Here is a 26298-nt window from a genome sequence, read left to right as displayed (position 1 = left end):
AGGATACCAGCCCCCTGGAAGAAGGCAGCCGCACAGCGTACCCTTCCCCAGCGCTCCTCATCGCCCCCCCTATCCCTAGGCCGCACCTCCGCTCCGGGTGGGGCCCTGCAGGGCGGGCACAGCGCAGCGGCTGGGGGAGCGAGGCACTTTGACATGCACGGAGTAGGTGTCTGTCCTCGCTCTGCGTCCTTTTGCCCCCCCATTCCGGAGTGGCACCGATTAATCTCAATGGGCCTCGGTCCCTCTTCTCTCGGCCGCGTCCCCTGGCCCCCTCCAAGGCCTCTACCCCAGACTTAGCCCCCCATCTCCCCGGGACGCAGGCCTGAGGGCCCGGAAGAAGTGAGGTGGGGTCCGGTTTTCACACTTTTATTGTAAAGCTCGGGAATAATTACACGGGTCTTCCATTGACAGCTCAGCAAACAAACCGGAAACGAACCGAACCGGAGGGGGTAGGGGCGGTGCCTGCGCATGCTCGCGGCGGGGGAGGGGGAGGTCAGAGAAAGAGAAAGACAGAAAGAGACAGAAATCATTACAAATCAACGGGATTGTGCTCGCAGCGCCAGGGATGGGGCGGGGTGGGGGAGAGTGGCGGCGGGGCGGGGGCCCTTCCCGGGAGGAGCGAGGCGGTGGGAAGTGGCACGAACCGAGAGAAACACGACCCCAGTGTGGGCACCCGACGAGCCCAAAACCCCCCTCCCCGAACCCCACCCCCCCAACACACGAGAGAGACACGGCCCCCCTCCCCACTCAGATAACCCGAGGAGACACAGTCTCCCTCTCCCCACGGGCAGACACACCCGCCCGGGAACCCCATGGGCGAGACACAGTCCCCCCCTCCCAGAGAAGTCCCGCGTGGAGACGCCCCCTAAGAGACTTTCTCATGGCCAACATAAGCCTTCCCAACACCAGGAGATAGCCCACACCCAGGGAGGAAATGGCTCCAGAGGCCGGATCCCCAGGAGAGAGGTTTCCCAGAGCCTCCAGGAGAAAAGACAACTCAGAGCTGCCCAGTCTCATCCCAAAGTGCTGCAGGTCAGAGACACCCCCAGAGGAGAGATGCAGGGAGGGCCAGAAACATCCCTTCCCAGACATGCTTCAGAGATAGCCCCCTTCCCTGGGAAGAGAGATGGCCCAAGACTGACATGCCTTAAGTACTCCCAGGAACCCTGGGAGGAAAACAGGCTCCCCAGAGAGCCTGGATAGGGGGGAGACATGCTCCCATGGTCCCCAGAGGGAATACATGTCCCTCCAGAGACTCCCAAAGGGAGAGAAAGGGCCTAGGGAGCCCCCGGAGGTGAGAGACGCCCCAGAGACCCTCCCCCAGGGATGTGAGACACGCTTCAGGGACCCCAGGAGAGAAATGTCCCCATGTACCCTCCCCCTACCAAGAGACATGCTCTGAAGTAGGGAGTTGGGGACCAACTAGGTCCCCTCTAGGAAGACACTGACTGGGTCAGGCTGGGTTTGAGGGGGGGGGGTCTCCTCTGGCCAAATGTCGCCTATTTGTACATAAAACTGTACGCGACACAAGGCATTGGGGAAGGGCTTCACAGACCTAGGACCAATGGGGTGGTCCCCAGTGCTGTCACCCGTCCCCTGCCCACCTTTGGTTTCACCTCTCGAGTGCCCAGGTGGTGACAGACTCAGTGCCCTGACCCCAACCAGGGGGCTGGGACTCTGCCTTCACCTGTAGGAAGGGCTCCTCCTCTGTGCTTCTCAGCCCTCCCAGCCATCTGGGCTACCCCCTTCCTTCTGGCTTCTCCATTGTGCAAAATGCTCCTCTGCCCTTCCACTCAGTGCTCAGGGGTCTCCAAGACCAGGGCAGGGTGCCCAGGCCACCAGGGGCTTCCAGGGGAGTCCACTGACTCCAGGAATGCCTCCTTTCTGGACCACCCTCTCCACCAAGCAAAGGGGCCTCATACAATCTTCTTGCCAGAACCCTGACCTCCAGGACCCAGGACAGCCCTTGAGGCCACTGCCCCACCAGCTGGGCACATCATGTTACCAACTCTACCGCTATTGCACCTGCCCTGTTTGTGCGGGGGGAAGGGGGCTCTCTCTTTATCAAGCCCCCAGCCCACTCGTGGGCCTCCCCCAGGGAAAGGAGCCTTTGGCCAACCGCCAGACCTGGTTGCTGCCACCCCAGCCCACTCTACCCTCTGCCCTCAATAGAAGGGCTGTGTATGCTGAGGCTACCAGCCTAACAATGCTCTCCTTCCCAGCACTGTTACCCCAACCCAAGTTAGGGGCAAGGAGCAGAGAATAGGGTGATTCTTCAGGCCCCTGGCTTTCCCGAGGTGGAGTGGGGTCTCTGGGGTTACAGGAGTCCAAGACCCCAGCAGCACAGCTCCCAAAGGCACCAGACGACCCAGCAGCCTGTACCCACCTCCCCCCACCCTTGGGCCGCCCCCCAAGCTTAGACTAAGTCAAGCAAGGGCCATACCCTGAGTCTCCAGCCTCCCAGCCTGGGCCCCTTGGGGAGCTGGAGAGGTATGGGCCAAGGCAGTGGGGGTTTCTGGAAGGAAGAGGGACTGAGGCTTTGAGATGGCCACAGTGGGAGATGAGGGCTCTACAGGATGCCCCTCACACCCTGGCCCCCTGAGGTGCAGAAAGGAATCCCACCTCATCATGGCTGACTGGGCTTCTCTGCCCCCCAATCTGCCCACCCCCTCCCCCAGGGGACCCCCAACCCTGGCAAAGGGAAGCCCAACTGGAAGAAGGGGGCCTGGAGCCCAGGGTGCCCTGAGGCAGCCCTTCCCACCCCCTGAGATCAAGGCAATGGTGGTTTTACAGGCTGACGGGTCAGTCATGGCAGGGGCTGGGGGGTGGGGGGCAGGGAGGGGGCAGGGTGCAGGTTCCCCCTATTAGAGGCAGCAACCAGCCACCCCTTGAGCAAACCTTCCTGCTCCCAACTCACCCAATCAGGCCAGAGGCACAGTCATCCCACCCCTGTCCAGCTGCCCCCCACAGCCTCAGGGCCCCTCTGTGATGCTCATCTGGATGTGGGGGGGCCAGCCTGAGCGGGGATTCCCCCCCCCAGGGCACAGCGCAACAGTTCCAAAAAAATAGAGATTTGTATTTTTAAAAAAAATTAAATAAAAGCCCAGCTCTGCTGATAGGCGAATGTTACCCCCATCCCCACCCCCACCCACCCATTGTTTCCCTGGCCTGCACCCCCATCCCACTACGGCCCCAGGGGTATTTACAACATGGAACAGTAGAGGCCTGGGGTGGGGGGCACTGCGGCAGGGAGGAGGGGGCACAGGGCAGCCTCCCCCCCCAGAGGGGTCCCCCAAGACAACACAACATCAACAAGAAAAGTTGCAAATCAGGCAGAAATGGGGACATCATTCCAAGGTCCTTATATACAGACACTGCATGACCAGCAGGGAAGGGGGCTGCCCAGATGGGATCAGGCATGGGCATGTGGCAGGCAGGTGGGCCAGCCCAGGAGCAGTATAGGAAGACAAGGCCTCCGCCCCACTCCCACCCCCATCCCCACCCCACCTTTGGTAACAAAAGCCCTTCAGGGAGCCCCTGGTGGTCGAGAGTTTCCTCTGGGAGTTCCCAGGGAGAGGGGCTCCCCAGTTCAGCCCTGAAGCAGGGCTGGAATGGGGACATCCTGTCTCCGCCCTGGTCGGCCATGTGGGAAACAACGAGTTAAAAGTGTGTTGCCCACCCTTGACTCCACCATCTGCCCCAAGTGAGGGGGTTCTCCCTGGAAGTCGAGGGAAAGGAGCCTAGTCATTGTAGAGGAGCCCTCTTGGGCACCAGCTGGGGGGAGCCCCATAAAGGGGAAGAAAGTCTCCCAGGGGCTGGGGGATGAAGTGAGGAGAGAGGACCTGGACCCTGCTTGGGGGAATGGCCTGCGTGGTCATGAGGCCAGTACTCACCCCCACTTGGGGCCCTGGCCGGGAAGTCCACGCTGAAGGGGTCAGGAGCAGGACCCTGGAATGGGCCCAACTGGGACCCGGCCGGTGGCTGGGGAAGGGGCATGGCCACCGGCCAGAAGGGGGCTCACAGGTAGATCTCGCGCTTGGCTGTCTGGGCAGATGCCGGTGTGGCTGCAGGTGGGAAGTCCGAGGTCTGGGTCAGGGGGATTTCCTCCAAGGTGGCCGAGTCCTTGCAGGAATCATGGCTACTGTGGGAGAAGGCACTGTAGGAGGGCAGGAGGCGCACGGGGGCCGTTTTGGTGTTCCGGTCTTCCGGGGGGCTGGGGCTGCCGGCGCCCACAGGCTCCTGCCCTCCTCGGTCCTGGTAAGGCACGAAGGTGGAGAGTTTGAGGGCGCTGCTCTTGGTCCGGCGGCTGGGAGACGACTGGCCAGGCATCCAGCACGTGTCGGAGTGGCCAAACTCGCTGCACTCCTGGGTACATGTGCCCGTCATGGCCACATCAGGCAAAGGGCGCAGGTCTGCACGAGAGAATGGGGAGGACGGTCTTCAGCTCCACCCCAGGGCTTCCCACAGGCACCTACGCCCTGCCTCAGAACAGGGGTGCACGCCCCTTTTGCCCACTGAGTTTGCGGGCATACACACCCGCAAATAGACACTCAGCCTCCTGCCATCCACCGCAGGCTCTTCTCTCTCAGACAGTCTATCCTTAAATAGATGCGTTCCTCCATCCTCAGCCACCCTCCAGCTCTCCTATCAACACACCCACCAAATCTACCCTCAGACAGGTGCACAAACACACAATCCATCTACGCACTCCCTCATCTATCTCCAGACAGCCTTAAAGAAGCAAACCTATCCTTAGGGGGTGAGGAAACCCCCATCCTCACTTAAGGGCAGCACAATATCTCTGTCAGCCACACGCGCGCGCATGCGCGCGCGCGCACACACACACACACACACACACACACACATACACACACACGCCTATCCTCAGATAGGCATGGACACACAAATCTACACTGGGCTTCTCCATCCTCAGATGAAGGCGGGCCAATACCTTCCTTCTGAACCCCCTCAAGCCTCACCATGCTCGCAGCTATCTTGGAACCCCACCCTACCCCAGCACAGTGACCCCCTGCTTTTAAAGCCAGGGAGAGGGGATGAGCTTCTGCGTGGGCAGTTCACATAGAAGCACACACCCACACAGTCACAAGCACACTCATGCAACCCCTCCCCACCTCACTCCAGCCCCCTATGCCAACCACCACCCCTGGCCTAGCCCCGGCTCCCTGCCCAGAACCCCCATGGGAATAGGAGTTGGCCGCCTGACATCAGTAGCTGGTGTGGTTGCTGGGCAGCGGGGGTCTCCATGGGAACGGCCGGGCCATGAGCACTTCCTGTCATAGTTGCCCCTGTCCCGCCCTTGCTTAGGGACAGTACCAGGCAGTGACCCTCCCTCAGTGACATGACTGAGCAGCACTGCCTGGGGCTGGGGCTCCCCTGATACCACCCACCCTGGCCTGGCCTCCTGCCAGTGCAAGGTGAGGAGGGGACAGCTCTGTCGTTAACCCTCAAAGCACCAAGGCTCTTCAGCTCAGGGTTGGGGGACCCAAGGTGGCATAGAGCAGAGCAGGGGCACTGGGTGGGCGGGGCTGGGTGCTGGGCCAAGTCCCACAGACCCCAGACCCCAGAGCAGCTCCCACATACCTGGCACTCCGCCTCAGGGCCTGCTCCGGCCAGCCGGCTCTGCGCGGGCACAAAAAGGACGAGACGGGCATGAGATAGAGCATGGAGGGGCAGGGTGGGGTGGAGGGCACTCTGAGACCTAGGGCCTGGGATGTTAGACAAGGGCCCTGTGCCTAAGGAGTGGGGAGTGGAACTTTTCATCTGCTTTGCGGGGGGCAGTTTGGACTGAGGGCGGGGGCAAGACCCGAGGACAGCTCCAAGCAGGAGTCTTTCAGTCCCAAGGGGAAGCTTATTCATTCTCCCCCTCCAGAGGCTACCATGGATGCCTTCACACACACACACACACACACACACACACACACACACACATGCACTACACCACACAAACATTTTGAAAGCACACCCACTATCCATTCCCACACTGACCTCTGCTCTGGCCCAGACCTTCCTTCTGCCAGCACCCTTCAAACCGCCCAGACAAGCCTTTCCCCTCCCTTTCCTCAACCAGACCCTCTCTGGCTCCCCCGCTCAGGGGATCATCAGACCCTTTTCTGAGCTCCTCATAGCTTCCAGGGTCCCCTCCCTTTTCTCAAGGCCCTCTGACCCCATTAAGGGACCCTCATGACCCCAAAGGTCCCTCAAGTTTCCCTCACCACTGCCTGAGCCCTCTGGCCACGGTTCTCCCGGTCCCTGTTCCCAGGAAGGTGGTATAATGTGGTGCTGAATGCAAGGTCTTTGGAGTCAGAGAAGCCTGCGTTTGAACCCCTCCCAGCTCTGTCACTTCCTGCGTATTACTTTGGGTAAGTGACTCCACCTCCAAGCCTCACATTCCTGCACTGTAAAGAGAACAGTCAAGTTCTCAGATCAGAGAGTAGTTGTGAGAATTAAATGAATGCATAGCTGAAAGCACTCAGCACAGTGACCGCCGCTGAACACACAAAAGCGCAATAAATGGAGGATATTGTTAAAGTCACATCACCATTCTCAGCTTCTACCCGTGCCCGGGGTGCCCTGACCATGCTGCAGCTCCTCACCGTTCTCGGGGTGCTCCATCTCTCCTATGCTGCCATCGGGGGTGGTGCGCTCATAGTGATCCTCAGGCAGAGCCAGGGGACCGAGTCGGGGTCCCGAGGATGACTTGCTGGATGGCGTCTCAGACTCCTCCAGGCCACTGTCGTAGTAACTGTGCTGGGACGGGTCCTGCAGCTCTTGGGCCTGACTGGTGGCGGAGAAGGTGACGCGGCGGTGAGGTAACTGCAGGGAGAAGGAGTGTCATCGCTGGAAGGCCAGCCTGCCCCGGGTTGGGGGGTGGGGGCCCACGACCAGAGCCACCCCCAGCCCCAGCCAGGCCCGCCCCAGAGCTCCCGGGCCCCCAGGCCTCAGCAGCAACGGAGAAGAGGTCCAGCCCCGTAGCACAGCAGAGCCCGCAAGAAAGCGCAGACCCCCGTGGAGGACTGCCCCTTAATTCTGGGACAGCTCCCCGGAGAGCCAAGGCCACACACTGCAAGTCCCACCACAGCACGGCCCCAGGTTTATTATAGCCCCCAGGCCACCACAATAAGCCTAATCCAGTACAACCACTCGTCATAGCACAGCTTCCCAGTATTGGCACAGCCTTTAATTCCAGAACAGCCCACACCAGACTAGCACAATACCAGCCAACTCCCCTAATTCCAGCATAGCCTCAATCACGAGCGAGCGTCCGATTTCTAGAACAGCTTCCTTAAAGCAGTATGAGCTCCTCATTCCAAAACAGCTCACCAATACCAGTACAGTTCCCTAATTTCCAAATAGCACCCCTGAACTTCAGCTGCTCACCTGTCTCATTGCTCTTTAACTTCCCATTGCCTCCATCCAAATGAGATCCCCATGTCTTTCTGATCCTCTGTTCCTACCCCTGCTGCGTGATGCTGTAGGCAGCCTCAGGACTCCCTGCTGCGTCCCCTCCCACTCGAGCCCCTTTGTCCCCACTTCATCCCCCTCCAGAGAGGCCTGGGAGTGGAAAAAGGTGGGAGGGAAGAAGGAAAGGGAGCCCGATAACAAGATAACAAACCTTAACAAACCGGGGCCCCTTGGGGGTGGGGAAGCAGAACAATGGAAACTCCCCCATCCTCCAGATCAGGAAACAGAGTATTAACTGTAGAGGGCAGGGCCCAGGAGGACCTGGGCATAGGGGGAGGGGCCTGGCATCCATCAGCAATTGGGAAGGCTGGCCTCAAAGGGAGACTCCTTCTAGGAAATAGGAAGGAGTTTCTGGGAGGCGCTGCAGCTTGGTGGAGCCAGGACTTAGAACTTGGACTGGGGGTTGGGGTAGGGGCAGTAGAACTGGGACAAGCTGCTCCCAGCCAGCAGCGCTGTGTGCCTGCCACGGGTTAACGATCCTGCCAGAAACCTGGCAGCCTCAGCTTGCACTTGGCACAACCGACAGTCACCCAAACACCCACCTGGGACTGCCACTGATTTTCCTGCCATCCACAAATTAGGAGTTGCGGAGGGTGTAGACCCAGGGCCCCTGGAAGCCTGGGGTGGGAGCAGCTCAGGCCCAGGCCCTATTGCTGCTGAGTCTCCAGGCTCCCTCCAATCCTCTAAGACTTCACGGGTGCTTTGTCTTTACTCTAAAACCCTCAATAGGACGTTATCAAGAAGGCCAGAAGAGGGGATCCTGGGTTTGCAGACCCATCCTCCTGATACCTTCCGATCCATCACAATCTTCATTCCATTCAAGGCAGCTGGGGTGGGGGAGGTTGTCAGGACGAGGAGCTCTTAAGCTGTTGGGAAGGCGGCTCAGAACTGCCTTCCCATCTTGGCTCCCACCTCATCTTCACGAACAGGCAACCCTTCTTGGGATCCATGTTGTGATCCAAAACACCAAAGGGTCTGGGTGATGACAGACGAGGTCCCTAAAACTGACCTGGGGCTGGGATGTGGTAAAGGAGCATCGTCCCCCTGGTCAAAGTGAACAGTCTCCAGTAGGGGGTTTGTGAGGCACCGGGCAGTCTGTTGCTTCTCTTGCCAGTTTTCTCCAAGATGGTAGCCAGCAGCGCTCCCTCCCCCAAAAACCTACACCTGGTCATCTAAAGCTTCAGTCCTGCCTACTAAGCATGTCACTTGGGCCCTTTTTCCTGTGGTTTTTTTTTTTTTTTTCCTGTAAAATGGAGGGTTGGGGCATACTCAACCCTAAACATTCCCTATAATTCTACCACTATCAGATCTTAAAAAGCCTAGATCCAAAATCTCTCTGATGTCTCCTTCTCCTTCTCTGACTTCTGAACTTTTCCTGAAGTTCTAGACATTTGCTGGTTATTTCCTATTGGCTGTCCCTACTGGCCCTTCAGATTCAACAAATCTGAAACCAAATTCTTCTTTTTCTTCAATCAGCTTCGGCATGGGCAATGATATCGTCACTATGCCATCACCCAGACACAGAAGGATGTCTACCTGGGAATCCTCCTGCCCAACTCCTGCTCATCACGAAGAGCTGGCTCAAGTTTGACATTTTCCTTCCAGGAGCCCACTCCCATGTCCTATGCATGTTCTCCCCACACTGTGTTCCTCATAGAAAGGGAGGGGGCACTATGGTCAAATAAATTTGGAAAACCCGGAGTTATACAAAGTTTAACAGGTCTCCCCCCTTTCTTGCAGGCTTCGCAGAGCCTTTAAGAGGCTAATGTGATGGTGCATCTCTTACTCCCCAAACTGACTTAATCAGGCGACCCCTCTTATAAAGCATTATAGATAACAGCAGACTCTGGAAATCACATTTCCTGATGCTTTGTGTTTGAATTCTGACTCCACCACTAACCAGTTTTCACTTCTGGAAAATGAGCATTATAATGACTTATGTCACAAAGAGTTATGAGCATCGAATGAGCTAATTCACATAAAGTGCTGAGTATGGTCCATTGCACCTTGTGTAAGGAGTAAAAAAAAAAAAAAAAAAAAAGAAGCACCTAGTAGCAGAAGGAATAGTGGAACCAGCTGGGAAAAGCTTCACTATGGCACTTCCCACGCCACGTTTAAGATGCTCAATTGCCTCATCTTTTCACTCGTGTACCTCGTAGGAATATGACCATTTCCCCTCAGGGTCTAGTACCATGCTGATCACACAGTAGGAACTTGGCCTATGTGTTTTGATGATGACAATGGTGTTGTGGTTTGGTTGTGTCTGAATGTTGGGAGGAGGTGTTCAATGTGGCTCCATGGATGTGTTGGGTTGCAGCTGAGTAAGGGATAATCCCTCAGACCCTGGGAAAGAAAAAGAGATGAAGACGCTAAAGGGATAGAAGAGCAACGTGGCGGCAGCAAGGGCGGGAACAAAAGAGAAAGAATGGTTGGTCAGGAGTTGCTGACGGTCCCCCTAGAGATGCTTATTTGTCCAGGAGAAATGAGAAGCAACTAGATTTCACTTGCCCACGCCCCACTCCTCCAAAGCCCCCAGGAGTGTTTACTTTGGGGGTACCCCCAGGGCACGGGGGAGTTTGTGGATGGAATCAGAGTAGAGAGCTGGCGCCTTGGACCTCCCGGGAGTGTCTCAAGCCTCTTCAGTCGCCATGGAGACATGCTGCCTCTGGCCTCAGAGACTCCCCTATGACCTGAGGCCCCTCACCCAGGCTTTAGGCCCAGTGCCCCTCAGGCACAGCCAGAGACAGGGCAGACCCAGGAGAGCAAGAAGTGAGAGACGGAGAGAGAGAGAGTGAATGAGAGCCAGCAGCCCAGGACGGCCAGTGCGAGGAGCTGAAGGAGGGAAGGGAGGAGGGGCAGGACTAGAGTCCCTCAGCCTCCGTCAGAAGGGAGCACCCTAAGTGTAGGGATCCAGAGCAGGCCAATCCAAAGAACTTGAGGATTCCCTCCCCCTCCCTGGCCCTCCCTCCCAGTAGCCCAGGCTGGTGATCATGGCGGGGACACGCAGGGCAGGGCCCAGTAATTGCTGGGCATTGAGTGATGTTGGGATGAAGGAGCTGGGAAAGGGACTTGGGAAGATCTTGCCCCAAGGGAAGGTGGCTGGTACAATCAAGGGCTTCTCTGCCTTCACCTGAGGTGGGCGGGCTGCATTTCACCCTCACCAGGTGCTCTGGCCCAAGCTCTGTCAGGGGCTGCTCAACGTGAACAGATTGGAAGGGTCAAGTCCCAGCCAGTGGACAAAGGGCAGGACCTGGGTGCCTCTCACTTGAGTGCACCTGCCCTTTCTTGGTGAAGGATGTCATTCCTAGGGAGAAGGCCTCACAAACACAGAGTGAGAGGACGTGTTGCCAGATGTGGGGGCAGATGGGATGATGGTAAATGAAGATAGGGTTGGGGTATAGGGCAGGCCTAGGAAGTAGGAAGGGGCAAAGAGAAGGGATGGGGAAATTGGGTAGGGACCGAAGGACAAAGGGCCGTTTCCAGTCTCTCTCACTCCTTCTCTCAGTTCCGGGAAAATAAGAAGCCAAAACTCCAAAAATAGAGAACTTTATTGTCAGGGTAAGTGCTTGGGACTGGGGAAGGGGAGCCGGAGCCCAGCCCCAGGAGCCTGGGGTGGGGAAGAGGCTAACACAGCACACACAGAAGGCATGCATAGGGAGGCCCCCCTCCCTGACAGAGTCCCTACCCGGTTACCCAATAGGACCCTAGGTCTCCCTGTTTCCCTTCTAGGGAAGCACCAGCGGGTGGTCTCAGCTAGAGACCCAGGTCTGGAGTAGACCTCTTTTTCCCTTCCCTTCCCTTCCCCCTTTCTGCCTCCACCCCTTCTGCTCACCTGCCCACCAGCCCCCACCGGCAAGACCCAGCAGCTGGTCTGGTGTCTCGGGAACTGACCGTCCCAGGCCTCTCCCAGCGGGGAGGGGGCAAGGAGGAGGATGCCACAGAGCACACCCTCCCTCGGTTTTCACTCAGCCTAACCCTCTGTGCCTGGGCGAGGCAGAAGGGTGATCACCAAGGCCCCGGCCTCCCCGGATCTTTGGTCCCACCTCCCGCCCCTGGCTTGGGTTGGCCCCTGTGGGCCGGGGAGCCCACAGGCCTGCTGCAACTGCTCTGTCACTCCCATACCTCGGTCCAGATGGCCCCACGGTAGGGGTGGGGCAGGGGCCGGGGTGTGCTGAGCCGCAAGGGCTGGCCTACCTGCTTGCTGGGGTATTTGGGGGGGTTGGTGCGGTAGCTGTAGTCGGAGTACTGCTCCGAGCCCGTGGACGTGCTGTCTCCAGCGCCCACAAATGTGTTTGCGGGTGGCAGGTCCTGCACCACCTGGTGCTTCTTGGAGGCCGAGGGTGACTGGGGCTGCAGCTGGATGGAAGGCAGTGGGGAGTTGGAGCGGTAGTGGCGGCCCAGGTCGGGGCTGCCCGGTGGGTAGTTGAGCGGCAGGTGGATGCGGGGGCTGTCTCCGGGCGCGTCGCTCATCAGGTTGAACTTGAGGGATTTCTGCAGCCCGGCCTCGTCCTCGTCTTCTACTGGCTTCCCGGGCTTCGGGGACTTGCTCTTCTTGCCCTTGCTCTTGTTTCCCTTGGCGGCTTTGCCGCTGGGCTTGGGGGCGTACAGGTCCTTGGTCTCCTTCTTCCCGGCCTGGTAGCCACTCTTGGCCTCCCGCTGCCGGCAGTAGCGCACGAGCACCGCCAGGGCAATGAGCAAGGCCACGGCCACCACCCCGGCCACCACCCCAAAGAGGATGTTGCCACGCTGCTTGGAGCGCTCGTATTCCGGATCCCCAGCGATGTCGATGTCCAGTGGCGTGTCCAGGCTGTGGCCCAGCAGGGTCTCCAGAAGCGTGCGGTTGGCCAGGGTCTCGTTGACATAAAGGTGGACCAAGGCCGTGCCATAGCGCGGGGGCTTGCCCCGGTCACTGACTTTCACCACCAGGCGGTGCAGCCCGTGGTGGCGCCGCTCAATCTCCTTCTCGAGCGTGATGGCTCCTGAGTGTGACCCAATCTGGAAGAGTCCGTAAGGGTTGCCACCAGCGATGCTGTAGGTCAACTCAGCGTTGACACCGGAGTCGATGTCCTCAGCTGTCACCTGGCTGACCGTCTCACCAAGACGCGTCTGGGGGGTCAACAGCTGGTGGGAGGTGTTGGAAGGGGCGGTGATAAAGGGCGCGTTGTCATTCTCATCCAGCACATTGATGGTGACGCCGACGTAAGCTGAGCGAGGCGGGACGCCACCGTCCACCGCCTTCAGCTGGAAGGTATAGGTGCTTTGATGCTCCCGATCAAAGCTCAGGCTGGAGAGGATGGTGCCCGTACCATTTTGGATAACAAAGTCACCATTGTCCTGCTCCACTGTGAGCTGTACCCGGGCATTGTCCCCTTTGTCCCCATCAATGACAGTCACCATGCCCACCGGACTCAGTGCCGGCATGTTCTCCATCACTGAGAAGTTGTAGCCACTCAGCATAAACTTGGGGTCATTGTCATTGCAGTCCAGCACATTGACAAGGACGGTGGCTGTGCCCTGCAGGCTCGGGCTGCCCCGGTCAGCTGCCACCACCTTTAACTCATAGCTGTCCCGTTGTTCCCGATCAAGGGATGTCTTCACCCGGATCTCTCCAGTGTCAGGCGAGATGCTGAAGAGGCCCTTGGCGGCTGGCTCAGGATCCAGAGAGTAAACCAGCTCCGCATTAGAGCCCGAGTCGGCATCGCTGGCGGTGACTTCGGCGACCACTTCACCCGGCTTGTTGTTCTCCGGGAAGGCGACCTCAGTGATGCTCTGCGTGAAGACAGGGGCGTTGTCATTGACGTCCACCACCTGAACCTTGAGCGAGTTGGTGCTGGAGAGCGGGGGGTTGCCAGAGTCCACAGCCACAATCTCTATGGTGTAGTCTTTGACCTTCTCGTAGTCGAGTGGAGTGGTGGTCTGCAGGAAATATTTCTTTTTGCTGTCACTTCCCGTCTCACTGGCCTGGCGTAGCTGGAAGGGCACGTCATTTGCCACCACACAGGTGACAGCTGCATTCTCTCCCTCATCTCGGTCAGATACCTGCACCAGGGCCACGGCTGTCTCCTCTGCCACGTCCTCCGAGATATTAGCCATCCCGTCTTGATGGGTCACCAACCCTATGCCCCGGATCTCTATGGTGGGGGCATTGTCGTTCATGTCCTTCACGGTCACCACCACTTGGGCACGGGCACTCTTGGGGTTGGTGCCTCGGTCCTTGGCGAGCACCGAGAAGCGCAGGGTGCTTAGGTCCTCACGATCCACAGGGCCCTGCACAGTGATAAGTCCAGTGTTCCTGTCCAGTCGCAGAAGACGCCTCACCACCTCGGGCGCCTGGTGGAATGTGTAGTCGATCTCCGCGTTGGCACCTTGGTCCGAGTCATTGGCCTTCACCTACAGGGCAGGGGAGGAAAACAAGGAAAACAGGGATGGGTTAGTCCTGGGATAGCACATCAGGGGACACGTGAGCTGCCTTTGCCACGAGCACGGCAGACAGAACTCATCTCATGCGGCACCCTTTCCAGAAGCAGCACAGAGACTGCCCTTTTCCCAACCCCAACAAGCGGCAGATAGTACCGATCTCTCCCTGAGGAGCACAGACGCAGCCTGCAGATCCTCCCCTGTGTTACAAGCAACTAGTAGAGATGGGACGGGGCACAGTTCGACTCTGCTTACCATTCCCGTACTAGTGCCCAAACACGGGGATGAGGATCCAACTAGCAACTGAGGCAGCCTTTCCACCCAGTTAAAGTGGCCTTCAGCCCTTCCGAAGGGCTGCAAAGGTGTGAGGAGTAGAAGTGGCATGTCTGCATGACATGTGTGCGTTATAATATGCATGCGTGCGTATACATGTGTTCTGAGACTGGGAGTATATGTTAATGCGTGAGAAGGTAGGTGTTTGTGCACGTGTGTGTTTGTGCATGAGTGGAGACCCACAGGCCCACCTGGAGGCCACAGGTGAGGGGATTTCTTTTGAAAGCAGCCGGGTAGGGATAGGGGTCAGAAGGAGCCTACCGGGGCCACTGCTTCTCTCAAACCGGGGAAACCTGTTTCAGCAGCTTCTTCTCTCCTGGCTGGCGCTGGCTAGGCACCAACTTGAGGAATCTGGGCGGCTGAGCCTGCGGCCGAGAGGGAGGGGCTGGTCCCTGCTCACAGCGGGCTGGGATCCCAGCATCAAACAATGAACTGTCTGTCCCTTTGCAGTGGGCACGCCCTCCCACGCCAACGCCGACGCACACTCAGCCCAAGTCTACACAAACATGGGTGGTGATGGGGCAGCAGGAACCTGGTGGGAATGGCCACGAGGTACCGCTGGTCAGGGAGGAACAGAGGGTTGGAATTATGTCACAGTCAGGCAGAATGTGCTGGCAGTAGGGGTGGGTGTACGGGGGAAAACGGGGAGGACAGGACAGCTACAACTTGGCAGAGTCTCTGAGGAGCACCGCAGAAGAGTCCTGGGTTCAAATCCCAGCTCTACCACTTCCCAACTATGTGACCTTAGGCCAATTACTCAATCACCCCAAGCCTCAGTCTACAAATGTATAAAATGGGATAATAATAGAACCTATTTCACAGGGCTGTGGTGAGAATTATAATAATACTTGTAAAAATGCCTAACACTGCCTGGTACGTGGCAGGTGCTCCCTAAATAGCATTTATACCTCTTTTCATCTGCCCATCCACCTGTCCATCTCAGCGCGAAATCAGTGCTAACACAGTGCTGGGCACTGCATCCAGTGGGGTCTCAAACCACTGCTAGTCTTCTCCCCTTCCTGTCGGGCGCCAGGACCTTTTCGACAGTGGAGACACCTGGGCAGGGCATCCCAGCTATCCCCGGCCCTGTTCACCCCTGTGAGAGCCAAACTCTGTTTCTTCTCATCACTCGCCCTGCCCCCCAATCTATCTCTCGGTCACCTACCTTTTTGTTAGGATTCCCACTTCTCCCTGTCTCTAGACTGGTCACCCGGCTTCTTATCTACCTCTCCTGCCATCTTACCTCCCTTTGTCTCTGTGACTCTTCACTTCTGTCCCTGTTGCCCTCCCAGCCTTGCTCAGCAATTTCGGCCCCTTTCCCATCCTCTCTTTTCTGCCCCTTCTCGAGCCCCGTCTCTGCCCCACTCTCCTGCTTCGGCCCACTGGAAGGGGTACAGCTACTACACACACAGGCTTTGAAGCCAGACTGTTGGACATAGCCAGAGTGGGATGCGCACGCATCAGCTGCGTGACATCAGGCAGGTTTCCAAATCTCTGTGGGCTCAGTTCCCCATCGGTGAAACGGGGATAACGCTTACCTTGTACTGTGAGGATTCCATGACACAATATACATAATGTGTTCAGAACAGTGCCTGGCACCCAGGCTGTTATTATTCACCATCTCCGACTGTCTGTCTCCCGTTTCTTCCTCAGACTCTCTTCTACACGTTCAAGCCCACCAGCCTCTAAAAAAAAGGCTAAAACTCCTCCCCATGCCCCGCTTCAGTTTAAGGACACAGAAGGAAGGGTTTCCCAGGACCGTAACGGTGTGCCGGGCAGGCCGAGCCCTCCTCAGCTCCCTCACTTCAAAGACAGACAGCTCCAGCCCAGGGGGAAGGAGAAAGGAGCTGGGGCTGGCAGGAGGCCAGGGCTGAGATGACAGCGGGAGATACGCCCACCTGTCTGCGGGGACGCTTTCTTTGCTCCCTCCCTGGCCCTGGCCCCACCAAGCTGCCCAGCCCCTGGGGCGGTTCCCATGGAGAGGGGTGCTGAGAACTTCAGCAGAGGCAACCGACCCCACACTGTGCCAAGCACCCCATACTCATGAGCACCCTGTGCCTAGGGAGGGAAGCTGGTGTGCAGACAGACATCTGAATGCAGTTTTCTAGAACTCTGCGGACTCACTTGGTGAAAATAATCTCATCTGACTGTCAGGGAGAGGCAAAGAAAGGCTCTGTCCTCTAGCTTCGGGAAAATCTCATCTGGCTAAATAAAGGGCGCTGGTTGGGAAGATACTCTCATCTCTGGAGAGACTGTTCTTGCTCCAACTTGGCTCGCCTGGCTAGCGAGGAGGGTATCACTTGACTTGGGAGGGGGTTTCACTTCTCCGAAGTTTCTCCAACTTGAGTCTGCTTCGGGGAGGGGGGACTGCTGTTCCTGTGCCATGTCACTCTTACGAAGTAGCCTTTTTTCTTTTTTTTAAGATTTTATTTATTTATTTGAAAGTGAGCGAGAGAGAGCGTATGAGCACGGGTGGGGAGGGTGGGCAGAGGGAGAGGGAGAAGCGGGCTCCGACGCGGGGCTCGGTCCCAGGACCCTGGGATCATGACCTGAGCCGAAGGCAGCTGCTTAACCCACTGAGCCACCCGGGCGCCCCTGCACTAAGCAGCTTGATAGGGGAAAGTAATATCACCTGCTGGGATAGGAAGGTCTCGCCGGTTGGGGGCTGGGGAGAAGAGCTCTTGCCACAGTATCCTGGCAGTTTACCCCTAAGTGAAGGGCACTCTCACCAGGTGGGGCTGAGCTCCCGTTTCTAAAGGTGGGAACCCTGACAGTTAGATGGAGGGACCTCTCACCTGGATGACCGAGTGGCCGATGGGGCTATTCTCGGACAGTTCAGCCTCGTAGGAGGGCCGCTCGAACTTGGGGGCGTTGTCATTGGTGTCAAGCACAGTGACTCGCAGCAGGGCACTGCTGGCACGTGGGGGGCTGCCACCGTCCTGCACCTTGATGGTGAGGTCATAGGAATCCCAGCGCTCCCGGTCCAGGTTGCCCATCACGATGAGCTGTGGCTGCTTCCCCTCCTGGTCCTCCGCCACCTGAAGCCCAAACAGCTCCTGGGCCTCGGGCCCGGCCTGCAGCTCATAGGATGCCACACCGTTGGGGCCAGCGTCGCGGTCAGAAGCCACCGGGATGGGGAAGAGTGAGCCGATGTTGGTGTTCTCAGGGATGGGTAGCGTGATGACGGGCGAGGCGAAGTTGGGCGTGTTGTCATTGATGTCCTGTACCTCTATCTGGCCCTCTAACAGCCGGGGACTGCCGTTCTGCACCAGGTCTGTAATAGACACCTCAAACTCCAGGATGCAAGGCTCACCAGGGAGCTGGTTCTGGCATTCACGGAGCCCCTCGCGGTCAATAGACGTCTCAGTGGTGAAGATGTCTCCCGTCTTGCCGTCCACCCGCAGGTATGGGGCGCCTACCTCTAGTTTGTACAGGTGGCCCACATCTGGAAAGCCATAGTCAGCTGCGAGGCTCCCAATGAGGGTGTTGGGTGGCTGTTCCTCCAGCACCTTGTACACCACCCGAGTGGCATGGCCTGGGGATGCCGCCAGCAGAAGCAGCACTGCCAGCAGCAAGGGGGGCAGCAGCACCCGTTGCCCCCCGGGGCCTGGGCTGGGCCTCAGGGGCCCCATCCTGGCAGGCTCTAGAATCAGGAGGGCTGCAAGGAGAAGAGGCAAAACAGGAGGTCAGCTGGGAAAAGGAACCTGGCCCTGAGGGTTGCCCAAGCCAGGCCCTGACTCTCCCCCTGCCATCTATACGCTATCCCATGAAGAGAGCTCAGCCCCAGCCCAGAACCCTGATGCCAGACCCCAGAACCCTGAGTTTCACCCACAGCTGGGAGTAGCAGCAGTGTCTGCCCCAGCTGGAGGAGCCGGTAAGGGCCTGGAACAGGTCTAGAGCAGCTCCCGCCCATGGAACGCCCTAACCCTCCTAACAGTCCCTCCTCCCTGCTCTCTCTTCTGTGCTTTGCCCAACACCTCCTTCTCACCAGCACCCTGCCTTAGTCACCCATGGTAATTACCTTGATACTGAGATACGGAGAGACAGCAAGTGGAAGGGTAAGCCCTGAAGCACCCCCCACATACATGGTAGGAAGGAGACACAGGCACCCCTTATGTTCCCTGGACCCCAAACTGAGGGCCACTCAGGATGGCTGGAGGGAGCGGGAAGACGTCTCGTTTCTCTTCCTTCTGAGATGCCAGTCAGCGTATGCGTATGAGATACGACACGTCAAGTCCCTCTTTTCTGACAGTAATCACCCAGACTGCCCAATGCCCCCATCCCCATGAAGGGCCAGCTTAAACTAGGCACCCATCAAGGCTTGAAAACAGCTAGAGCTGAAGAGTAGGAGTTAGCCACCCACCTCCCCCCAAGACACATACTGCCCCCGGCTCGGTTCCCAGGCCTCCTCCTCCCTTCCTCCCGATGTTTCCACTGGGAGGAGGGGAGACGCTGACAGGTGTGTGGCAGAAGAGTGTAGAGGTCAAGATTGGGGTCAGGGCTGACTAGCCCTGGAATTGGCATTGGGAGCTGCCCTGGCCTGTCCTTAGCAGCTGCGAGCCCAGCAGGTCTAACTGGGACAGACCTGCCAATGGCACCACCAGCCTGTTCCTGACCACTCCCCTCCAAGCTCGGCTCCCAGTCTCTCAGTAAACATCCGGCCCCTATTTCATACCTGGCCCCTCCCCCTTTGACGGGTCCAGTCCCATCTCTGACCTGCTCCTCCGTGCCCACCCCCAAATCCTTCCAATTGGAGTGCTGTATGCCATAGCCAACTACAAGCTGCACACTCATCACCCCAATAACCCACTTCCACCCATCTCCCCCTCACCAGCTTTGAGGCTATGCATTTGCAGACCCCAGCCAGACGGGCTACTGTCCCAGTCTTGACCCCTTCCTTCTCTCCAACAAAACCATGGCCAGCCCCTCTATTCAAATCCAAAGTCAGGCCCTGCATTTTCAGCAGAGGGCTCAGGCTCACTCTCCTTTCCCCATCTCCTCACTTGCATCTGAAATACCTGCCCCAACCCCCCCCCCCCGCCCCCGGAAATCCTACCCATCCTTGTCATAGACCACACCTACCCCACTGAAGGCAGGCTCTGGTCCCCCAGGAAGCCTTCCCAGGCCTCTCCAGCCCACGGTGACCTCTCCTTTCTCCAACTCACAGCCACTATTGTCTGCCCCAATCCCAAGGCAATGAATCACTGAGCTGCCCGGACCCCGCCCACCTGCCTGTGTCGTTCAGCCCCAGTACTGTGCACCTATTCCTGTGTTCTCTGGCTCCCCGGCCAAATGCCAGACTTCCTCAAGGTAGGGCCAGACTCCCTACACTCGTTCCCCTGCCCCGACCCACGCATGTTCACAGAGCTGGGCACCACGCATTCAACAACTGTTTACTGTGCACTTACAATGTGCGAGGCTCTGTCCTGGGCACTGGGACACAGCAGCATATAAGATAGACTCAATCTGCTATCGTGGAGCTCACAACAGCTCAAACTCAATGACCGTTTGTCATTTTTGTTTGGTTGTAATCATTTGGCACATGTAAGGAATCAGGGTGGAGAAGACATCAGACAGTCTGAGGAGAACCCCAACTATCCATTTCCTGGGTGCTGAGCAGAAGAAAAATGGTTTAGGGCCTCAGTTTCCTTATCTGCAAAATGGGAATAACACCACCTATTTCCTAGGGAGTTTGAGATCATGTGGGCTAAATGCCTAGCACACACATGAAGTACGCAACGAATGCTCCCTTACAGCACTTACAATTGTAGTTATGTGGCTGTTATATGAGAAATCATTTGTCAATTGTCTTTCCTACAAGACTGAGCAGAGAAGAGAGCCTCTGCTTTGTTTGCTCCTACATCCTCAGGACCCTGCCCTGGACTTGGCATACAGTAGGCACTCAGTAAGAGCTCCTGAAGGACTACTTTAGCTCCCAGGTTTAGCCTATCCTGGCACTTTCTGGGTGGTCACTGCTTATTTTCTTGCCTAATTCCCTTACTCCATCAAGAACCTATTGGTGTCAAATTTAATCCTTCTCTGTTTAGGTCCATAGTAGACTCTCGGCAAATGCTCAGTGAATGTAGATTCCTTACACAAGTCAAACACTTCACTTCCTTCACGTAGCACTCCCAAACCGCACCTCCTCCCTGGTCACTCCTTGGCAGTAAAGTGCTCAACGTATATGAGGTTATTATCAGATTAGTGTGTGTGCTTGTTCCTAGTTGCAATCTTAATCCCTTTAAAGGAAGGAGGAATTTATCTAATGCTCCATATGGATCCACCCTCTAGCCACTTCCCATCTACCTGCATGGACCTGGCACAAGGCTCATCTTACTTTCAAGCTCCAACCCAAACACCCCCAGAGGACTGTCTCCAGAGAACCTCATTCCCTTCTAGGTACCTTAGCCTGCCTTCCCCCCATGGCACACACACAGTGGATCATTCTGCACACCAATTCCACGCATAAGTCTTGGCAGGGTGGGGGTTGTATGGGAATTACCCTAAACCTGACACAGAGGAGAAATAAGACAGTGACTGCTTGCCTCACTCACTCTCCAGAACAGGGATTCCTAACCTTTTTAGATCACAGCCCCCTTCATGAATTTTATGAAACTATGGGGCAGATTTTTCCAAGAAAAATGAATGCTCACAAATTTTGGCTATAAATTCAGAGGTCTGTGGTCTGACAGAGTCAGGGTGGCTTTGATTTGTAGCAGCTCGAAGAGCTACAGATTAAGCCCGTCCTTCCCCCTCTCAGGGTCAAAACCCAGGGCTCTGACCCCTCAGGCCTCCCAGGCAGCATAGACACTGGAAGCCCCCCCCCCCATACATATTCTTTTTCTGTCTCACTCATTCACCCTGTCACCCTTAGAAGATCCCTGACCTCCAGCCAGCAGAGAAATCAGGAAAGGTATTATGGTATACAACCTCAGAGTTGGAAAGGGAACCACAGAGAAATATCCAAGGCCAGGAAGGTATGGGGAACAGGGTGTTTCTGGGAGGTAGGAATTTAGGGGAACATGCGTTTGGAGGGGTGGCTACCCAGAGTGAAGGCAAGAGTTGAAGATGGTTTAAGGCCCATGAAGCACCTGGAACATTCCTTTAAAATGAGTATCATCTGCCCCCCCCACCCGGAATTCTGATTCTGGGGGAGGGACCTGGAGAAACCCCCAGGCAGTAGGGTGGAGGAAACAGGATGCACTATGAGGGAAAGACTACCTCGGAGACGTACTAGGTCCCTGGAGTTGAGAAAGAAGTGCAAATTCTGTCACCTTTGCCATCATCCATCATCATCACTGCAGTCGTCGTCATCATCCCAGCTAACACTCCCTGAGGTCTTACTGCGTTTACATACATTATCCCATCTAATCCTCCCCACCCTCCCAGACGGGTACTTTATTATCACACTGCCTCCCATCGTACAGATGATCAAACTGAGGCTAAGAAAGAACCACGAACTGTCTCAGGTCATAGAAGTAGTAAGCAGAGTCAAGATTTGAGAAATAAGAATGCCTCTTCACATCCCAGAGTCTGGGGAAAAGGCTGGATGGGGGGCGGGGTGGGGGAGGAAAATCCACAGAAGTCTCAGAGGCTAGAATATGTTGGCTGAGTAGCCCCCCCCCAACCCCTCCCCCCATCCCTGGGCTGCCAAACTTGCCTGGCAAGGAAAGAAAGAGAGCGGGCTTAGGGTTCAAGGCCTGAACGACCCCAAGCCTCCCAGCCTGAAGCTGTCCCCTCCCCTCACCCAGAGGCCCTGGGGATGCAGGGACAGAGTCAGAGGGGCCAGGAGCAGCAGTGAGGCAGCCCTTCCTCACCCCTGCCCCCACCATCCCTGAACTTTGCCCAGGTATGGTTGGTTATGGAGAGTCATTAGTCCCAGGTGGCAGCTCCTGAAGCCATTAGCTCCTTATCTGCCCTTGCTGCCTTCCTGGCAAGGGTGTCCCCACCTCTGCCCAGTGACATAGACACCCAGGACCCTGAGAAGCAGAGCTGCAGGGCGAACCGTGACTCATTCTTCTCAGGCCTCACTTCTCAGCAGTGAGGTATGAGGGGGCAGAGTCCAGGGAAGCCCAAGGAAACCGCCATCTGTGTCAACACGTTGGGGGGCGGGGCGGGGAGGATAGCAGTGAGGGTTCACCTGGATCCTTCATTTCCAGCCCACCTCAGGGACCAGGGTCCACTTTCTGCTGAATGCTAAAACACCCGGAGGCAGCCATCCGTGTCCCATTGACCAAGTCAGCTCTGACCCCCCAGCCTTACCCCTGCACTCTTACGCGGCAGCCACCGCCACCGTGGGCACAAAAACCAAGGGACAAAGCCAACCTCTGGGAGAGTAGGGTAGGCCTTCGCAGGGCTGTGTGGGGTGGAGCTGTTCAGAGGCTTCCCACAGTGAGCAAGTGCGCAGCCCTTGGCTCCTCTCCCCTCTCCCCTCTCTCTCACAACCCTCTATTAGCCTCGGCAGGGCTTCCAGGCACCTGCATTCTGGAGTCAGAATGTTGGGGTTCAAACCCTTGCTCCACCACTTCCTAGCCATGTGGCCTTGGCCGGGTGACTTCACCTCTCTGAACCTATTTCCATATCGTGAAATGGAAATAACCAATGCTGGCTCTTGGAAGTTATTTGGGAGATGAGATCTGTGGCATTCAGACCTATTATATTGTGAAGGACCAGTATACGTATCAAATAACTGAACAGAGCATTTTATTTCCAGCACCAGGCACACAGTAGGTGCTCCTCGGTTCAGTAAACAAACTAACCCATCCCCTGCTAGTTGGGAAGACCTAGGAAGACAAGGTTGGCGTGGATCTCCCCACTATACTGCATCCTCACCACCCACTACGGGCCCTGGCAGATACAGCTAGCAGGTGCTCAATACATTGTGGAAAGAATCTCACTCTGCAGCACCAGCTATCCTTGCTCATGGTCGGGGTGGGGGTGGGGTGCTACCATATCAGAAGGGCCTCCTCCATCTCCTACCCCCACCCCCAGGCCCTCTCCCATGCTTCCACCCCTCTCCTCCCATCTCTCTCTAGCCCAGATCCCCTGACCAAGTAGCCACAGCAGCAGCCCCTCGGCCAGGAAGATGCCAGACCAGCAAGACACCCTCTTCCAGCTGAAGTCCTTCTGGGAAGTGGCTTGGGGCAGAGAGGGGAAACTAAAAGCTGCCAGAACTGAAACCAGATCTGCTCCCCTACTACATTACCCCTGCCTGTCTCTGGAGGCCCCTCTCACTCCTCTTCCCTGATTCCGTTCCACGCCCTGGTCTAGTTGTAATTACAGATTTCAATCCTCCCAGACCTCCCCATCAAGCAAGTAGCCCCCGCCTCTAGGCTGTCACAAACACCTTCTGAGCGCCCTCTTTCCTGGCAGCTACCGAAGGTTGGCTCAGAGCGGGTAATGGAAGGCTCCCTCCGTCTTCCGGCACGATGTCCTGGACTCCGTCGCCGCCCCGGCAGTCCCCTGTCTGCACCGCTGTGGTCAGCGGGTGCTCCCCGCACACACCCAGAGCGCGGGCGTCTCCTCCCAGAGGACGCAGCAGTGTGTGTGTGGCGGGGGGGGGGGGGGGGGGAACGGCTGTTCCTCCACCATCCTCGGACTCGGGCGCCCCCACCCCCACCCCAGCGATACAGGGCCTCCGGGAGCTCAAGGCGAGGCGGGGGCGCGGTGAGAACGTGCCTCGGCCAGTGGGCCCCTTGCGCCCCCTGCTCCAAGGGCCGCCACGGGGAATCCCTCCTCCTCTGCATCTCGGCCCTCTGCCTAGGGTCCCCAGCAAGCGGGCGTCGGCGGGAGCCGAGCAGCGGGCGCCGGGAGGGGGCGGGGAGGGAGCCGGAGCCGGAATCACAAAGCGTGGCGAGCCAGGCCGGGTGGGGACATTCTCCTGAAACGGACCCTCTCACGGCTAGCGGAAAGGGGTCTTTGCCCCGCGCTCAATCCTCAAAGACCTCAACGCTACACCGAATATTTCCAGCTAGAAGAAACAGTCGCCAACCACTGCTGGGGAAACTGAGGCCAGAAGTCTGGGCTCCCGAGGGTAGCTGAGTCCATCTCGCCTACCAGTTCTGCTCCTGCGCGTGCCGCGATCTCCCCTCGGGCCCCAGGGCCTTGCCCGCGCACCCGACTCTGGCCTGCAGCCGGCACCCGGCGGAGAGGACGTCCAGGTGTGAGAGGGACACAGGTGTGAGGGACCCAGGTGTGCTGGGGACCCAGGTGGCTCGCAGAACGCAGCTAAATGGCCCGAAGGGGGTCGCAAACACCGCCCCAGGCTTGCACCCTCTGCAAAGGGACCTAGGGCCTTGAAGCCCAGGCCTGCCAGGCCAGCCTGTTCCGGGAATACCCGGCCGGCCCGGCCTCGGAGTGGGGGTGGGGGAGACGCAGGCGGGGAAGCCGGTCCGGCCAGCCCCTAGGGTTCCCGCGGTGCGGATAGTCACAATAACAATGTCGTGATTAAGATGAAGGGACGCTAGGGGCTGGCCCGACCGCCCCTCGGCTTGCCCGGACGGAATCTGGCCTCCGAGGGAGGGAGACTGAGTGTGCGTGTTTGTGTGTATGGGCTGCAGGTGTAACGTGACACTGTTGGTGCAAGGTGTGTGTGACACCCAGTGTTAAGATGTGTGAAGCAGTGGATTCTGAGGCGCCGCTGTAGGTTCTACTTTCTGTGTTAGGGTGTGTGCCGTCAAGGCGTGTGCTGAGACACTGGGGTTGTGTTTATGTGGGTGCAGTCGAGGGGGGCAAGCGAGACCTGTGCCGTGCGTCTGTGCTTCGGCCAAGGAGTGGGTAACATAATTTATGTTAGGGTGTGTTCCTTAAAGGAATAGGTACGTGCGAGGTTAGGTTTTGAGTGTTCATTTGCGAACTGCGGCCGCGACCCTCGTCCATGAGGGCACGGGATTGTGTTCGTGTGCTCATGTCGCCGAACGTCACACCCGGTTGTGTTCTGTTGCTGTTATGGCCACGGGTTGTGTGTCGGTGCTGCTGAGCGTGCGGACGCTGAAGCGGATTGTGAGCTAGTGACGGTACCCCAGTGGGCGCTGGTGTGCGGGTGGTATGTGTGTGTGCACATATGTACGGATGTATGTATGCGTGTACATATGTCCGTGGTCTGGCCCTCCGGGGGCCCGCGGGGAGCTGGAAGCGCCTGAGTGATCCGAGCTGGTCGCCCAACAAGTGTGTGTGTGTACATTGTGTATGAGGGTCCTTGCCTGCTTCGTCCTCGGGGAGCCCCCCCACCTCAAACTGGGGGCTGCGCGCTTCCCCCAACCACCTCCATTCGGCGCGCTCCGAGAGTCCCCTTATTCCCCGCGGCTCCAAACACGCAGGGGTGCGGGACGCCGAGGCAGAGACCCGGTTCAGCTCCCCCTCTCCTCGCTCCGCTTCTCGCCGCGGACTTGGGAGGCCGGGATGACTCGACCTCAACCCCCGGTCCGAGCTCCCAGCCACCCCCACCTCCGCCCCGGCGCGCTGAGCACCGCCTGGGCCCCCGTGGCCTCGCTCGGCTGAGCGCCCCTCCCTCAGCTCCCGCCGGCCATGGCCGCTCCCGACCGGGAGCCGCCGCCGCTGCCTCCACCGCCACCGGATCCTTACCCGCCTCGGGGCAGCGCCGGCCGCCGGCCCTGCTGTCCATGAGCCGCCACCGGCCCCGGCCCGGGCTGCGGCTCGGCACGGCTCGGGCTGGCGCTGCGGTTCCGGCTCCGGCTCGGGCTGGCTCTGGGCACAGCAGCCCCGGCGGCTTCGCGTCCGCGCCGCGCTCCCGCTCCCCGAGTGTGTGAGGCGGCGGCGGCGGCGGCGGCGGCGGCGGCGGAGCCAGCAGCGAGCGGAGCGCACAGCCCGGCCCGCCCCCTCCCTCCCCCCTCCCTCCTGGCCCGCCTGCCCTCCTCCCTCCCGCCTCCCCGCCCTCCCCCCACCCTCCCGGCCGGGAGGTGGAGCTCGGGACCGCTCTGGCCCCTCTGGGAGGGGACCCCGAGCACCGCTCCCCAAAGCCACGACCCCCCTTCGCTATCTCCTCACTCCCCGGGACCCGGATACACGGGCCGTCCCCCTCCCTGGGTCTTCACCTTGCACTTATCC

At 58.2% G+C, this 26298-nt stretch overlaps 1 protein-coding gene across 2 annotated transcripts; it reads right to left on the bottom strand.

The window, feature by feature from the left end:
• Positions 1–350: 350 nt before the first annotated feature.
• On the bottom strand, positions 351–26033 carry PCDH1 (protocadherin 1). 2 transcript variants are annotated; one of them, XM_081826947.1, is made up of 6 exons: positions 25816–26033; positions 17028–17890; positions 11677–13872; positions 6615–6834; positions 5602–5640; positions 4280–4412 (listed from the first exon to the last, which is right to left on the bottom strand). In XM_081826947.1, exons 1-5 carry the CDS (start codon positions 25853–25855, stop codon positions 5615–5617), a joined length of 3345 nt encoding a protein of 1114 aa, XP_081683073.1. In that variant the 5' UTR covers positions 25856–26033; the 3' UTR covers positions 4280–4412; positions 5602–5614. The 2 variants fall into 2 exon arrangements, with proteins under 2 accessions (XP_081683074.1, XP_081683073.1); XM_081826948.1 differs by lacking the exon at positions 5602–5640 and having other exon boundaries at positions 351–4412.
• Between the last annotated feature and the right edge of the window lie 265 nt (positions 26034–26298).

This window comes from Leptonychotes weddellii, chromosome 7 (genome assembly GCF_054177405.1).
Source record: "Leptonychotes weddellii isolate Sample4059 chromosome 7, ASM5417740v2, whole genome shotgun sequence".
NCBI lineage: Eukaryota > Metazoa > Chordata > Mammalia > Carnivora > Phocidae > Leptonychotes > Leptonychotes weddellii.
This window is presented reverse-complemented; position numbering and strand designations above follow the sequence as displayed.

Coding starts and splice junctions, on each gene's coding strand:
- PCDH1 (XM_081826948.1), bottom strand. CDS start 25,855: ATGGACAGCAGGGCCGGCGGCCGGCGCTGCCCCGAGGCGG. Junction 17,891..25,815: donor CCGGCGCTGCCCCGAGGCGG/GTAAGGATCCGG, acceptor TTCTCCTTGCAG/CCCTCCTGATTCTAGAGCCT. Junction 6,835..11,676: donor CCAAATACCCCAGCAAGCAG/GTAGGCCAGCCC, acceptor TTCTCCCTGCAG/TTACCTCACCGCCGCGTCAC.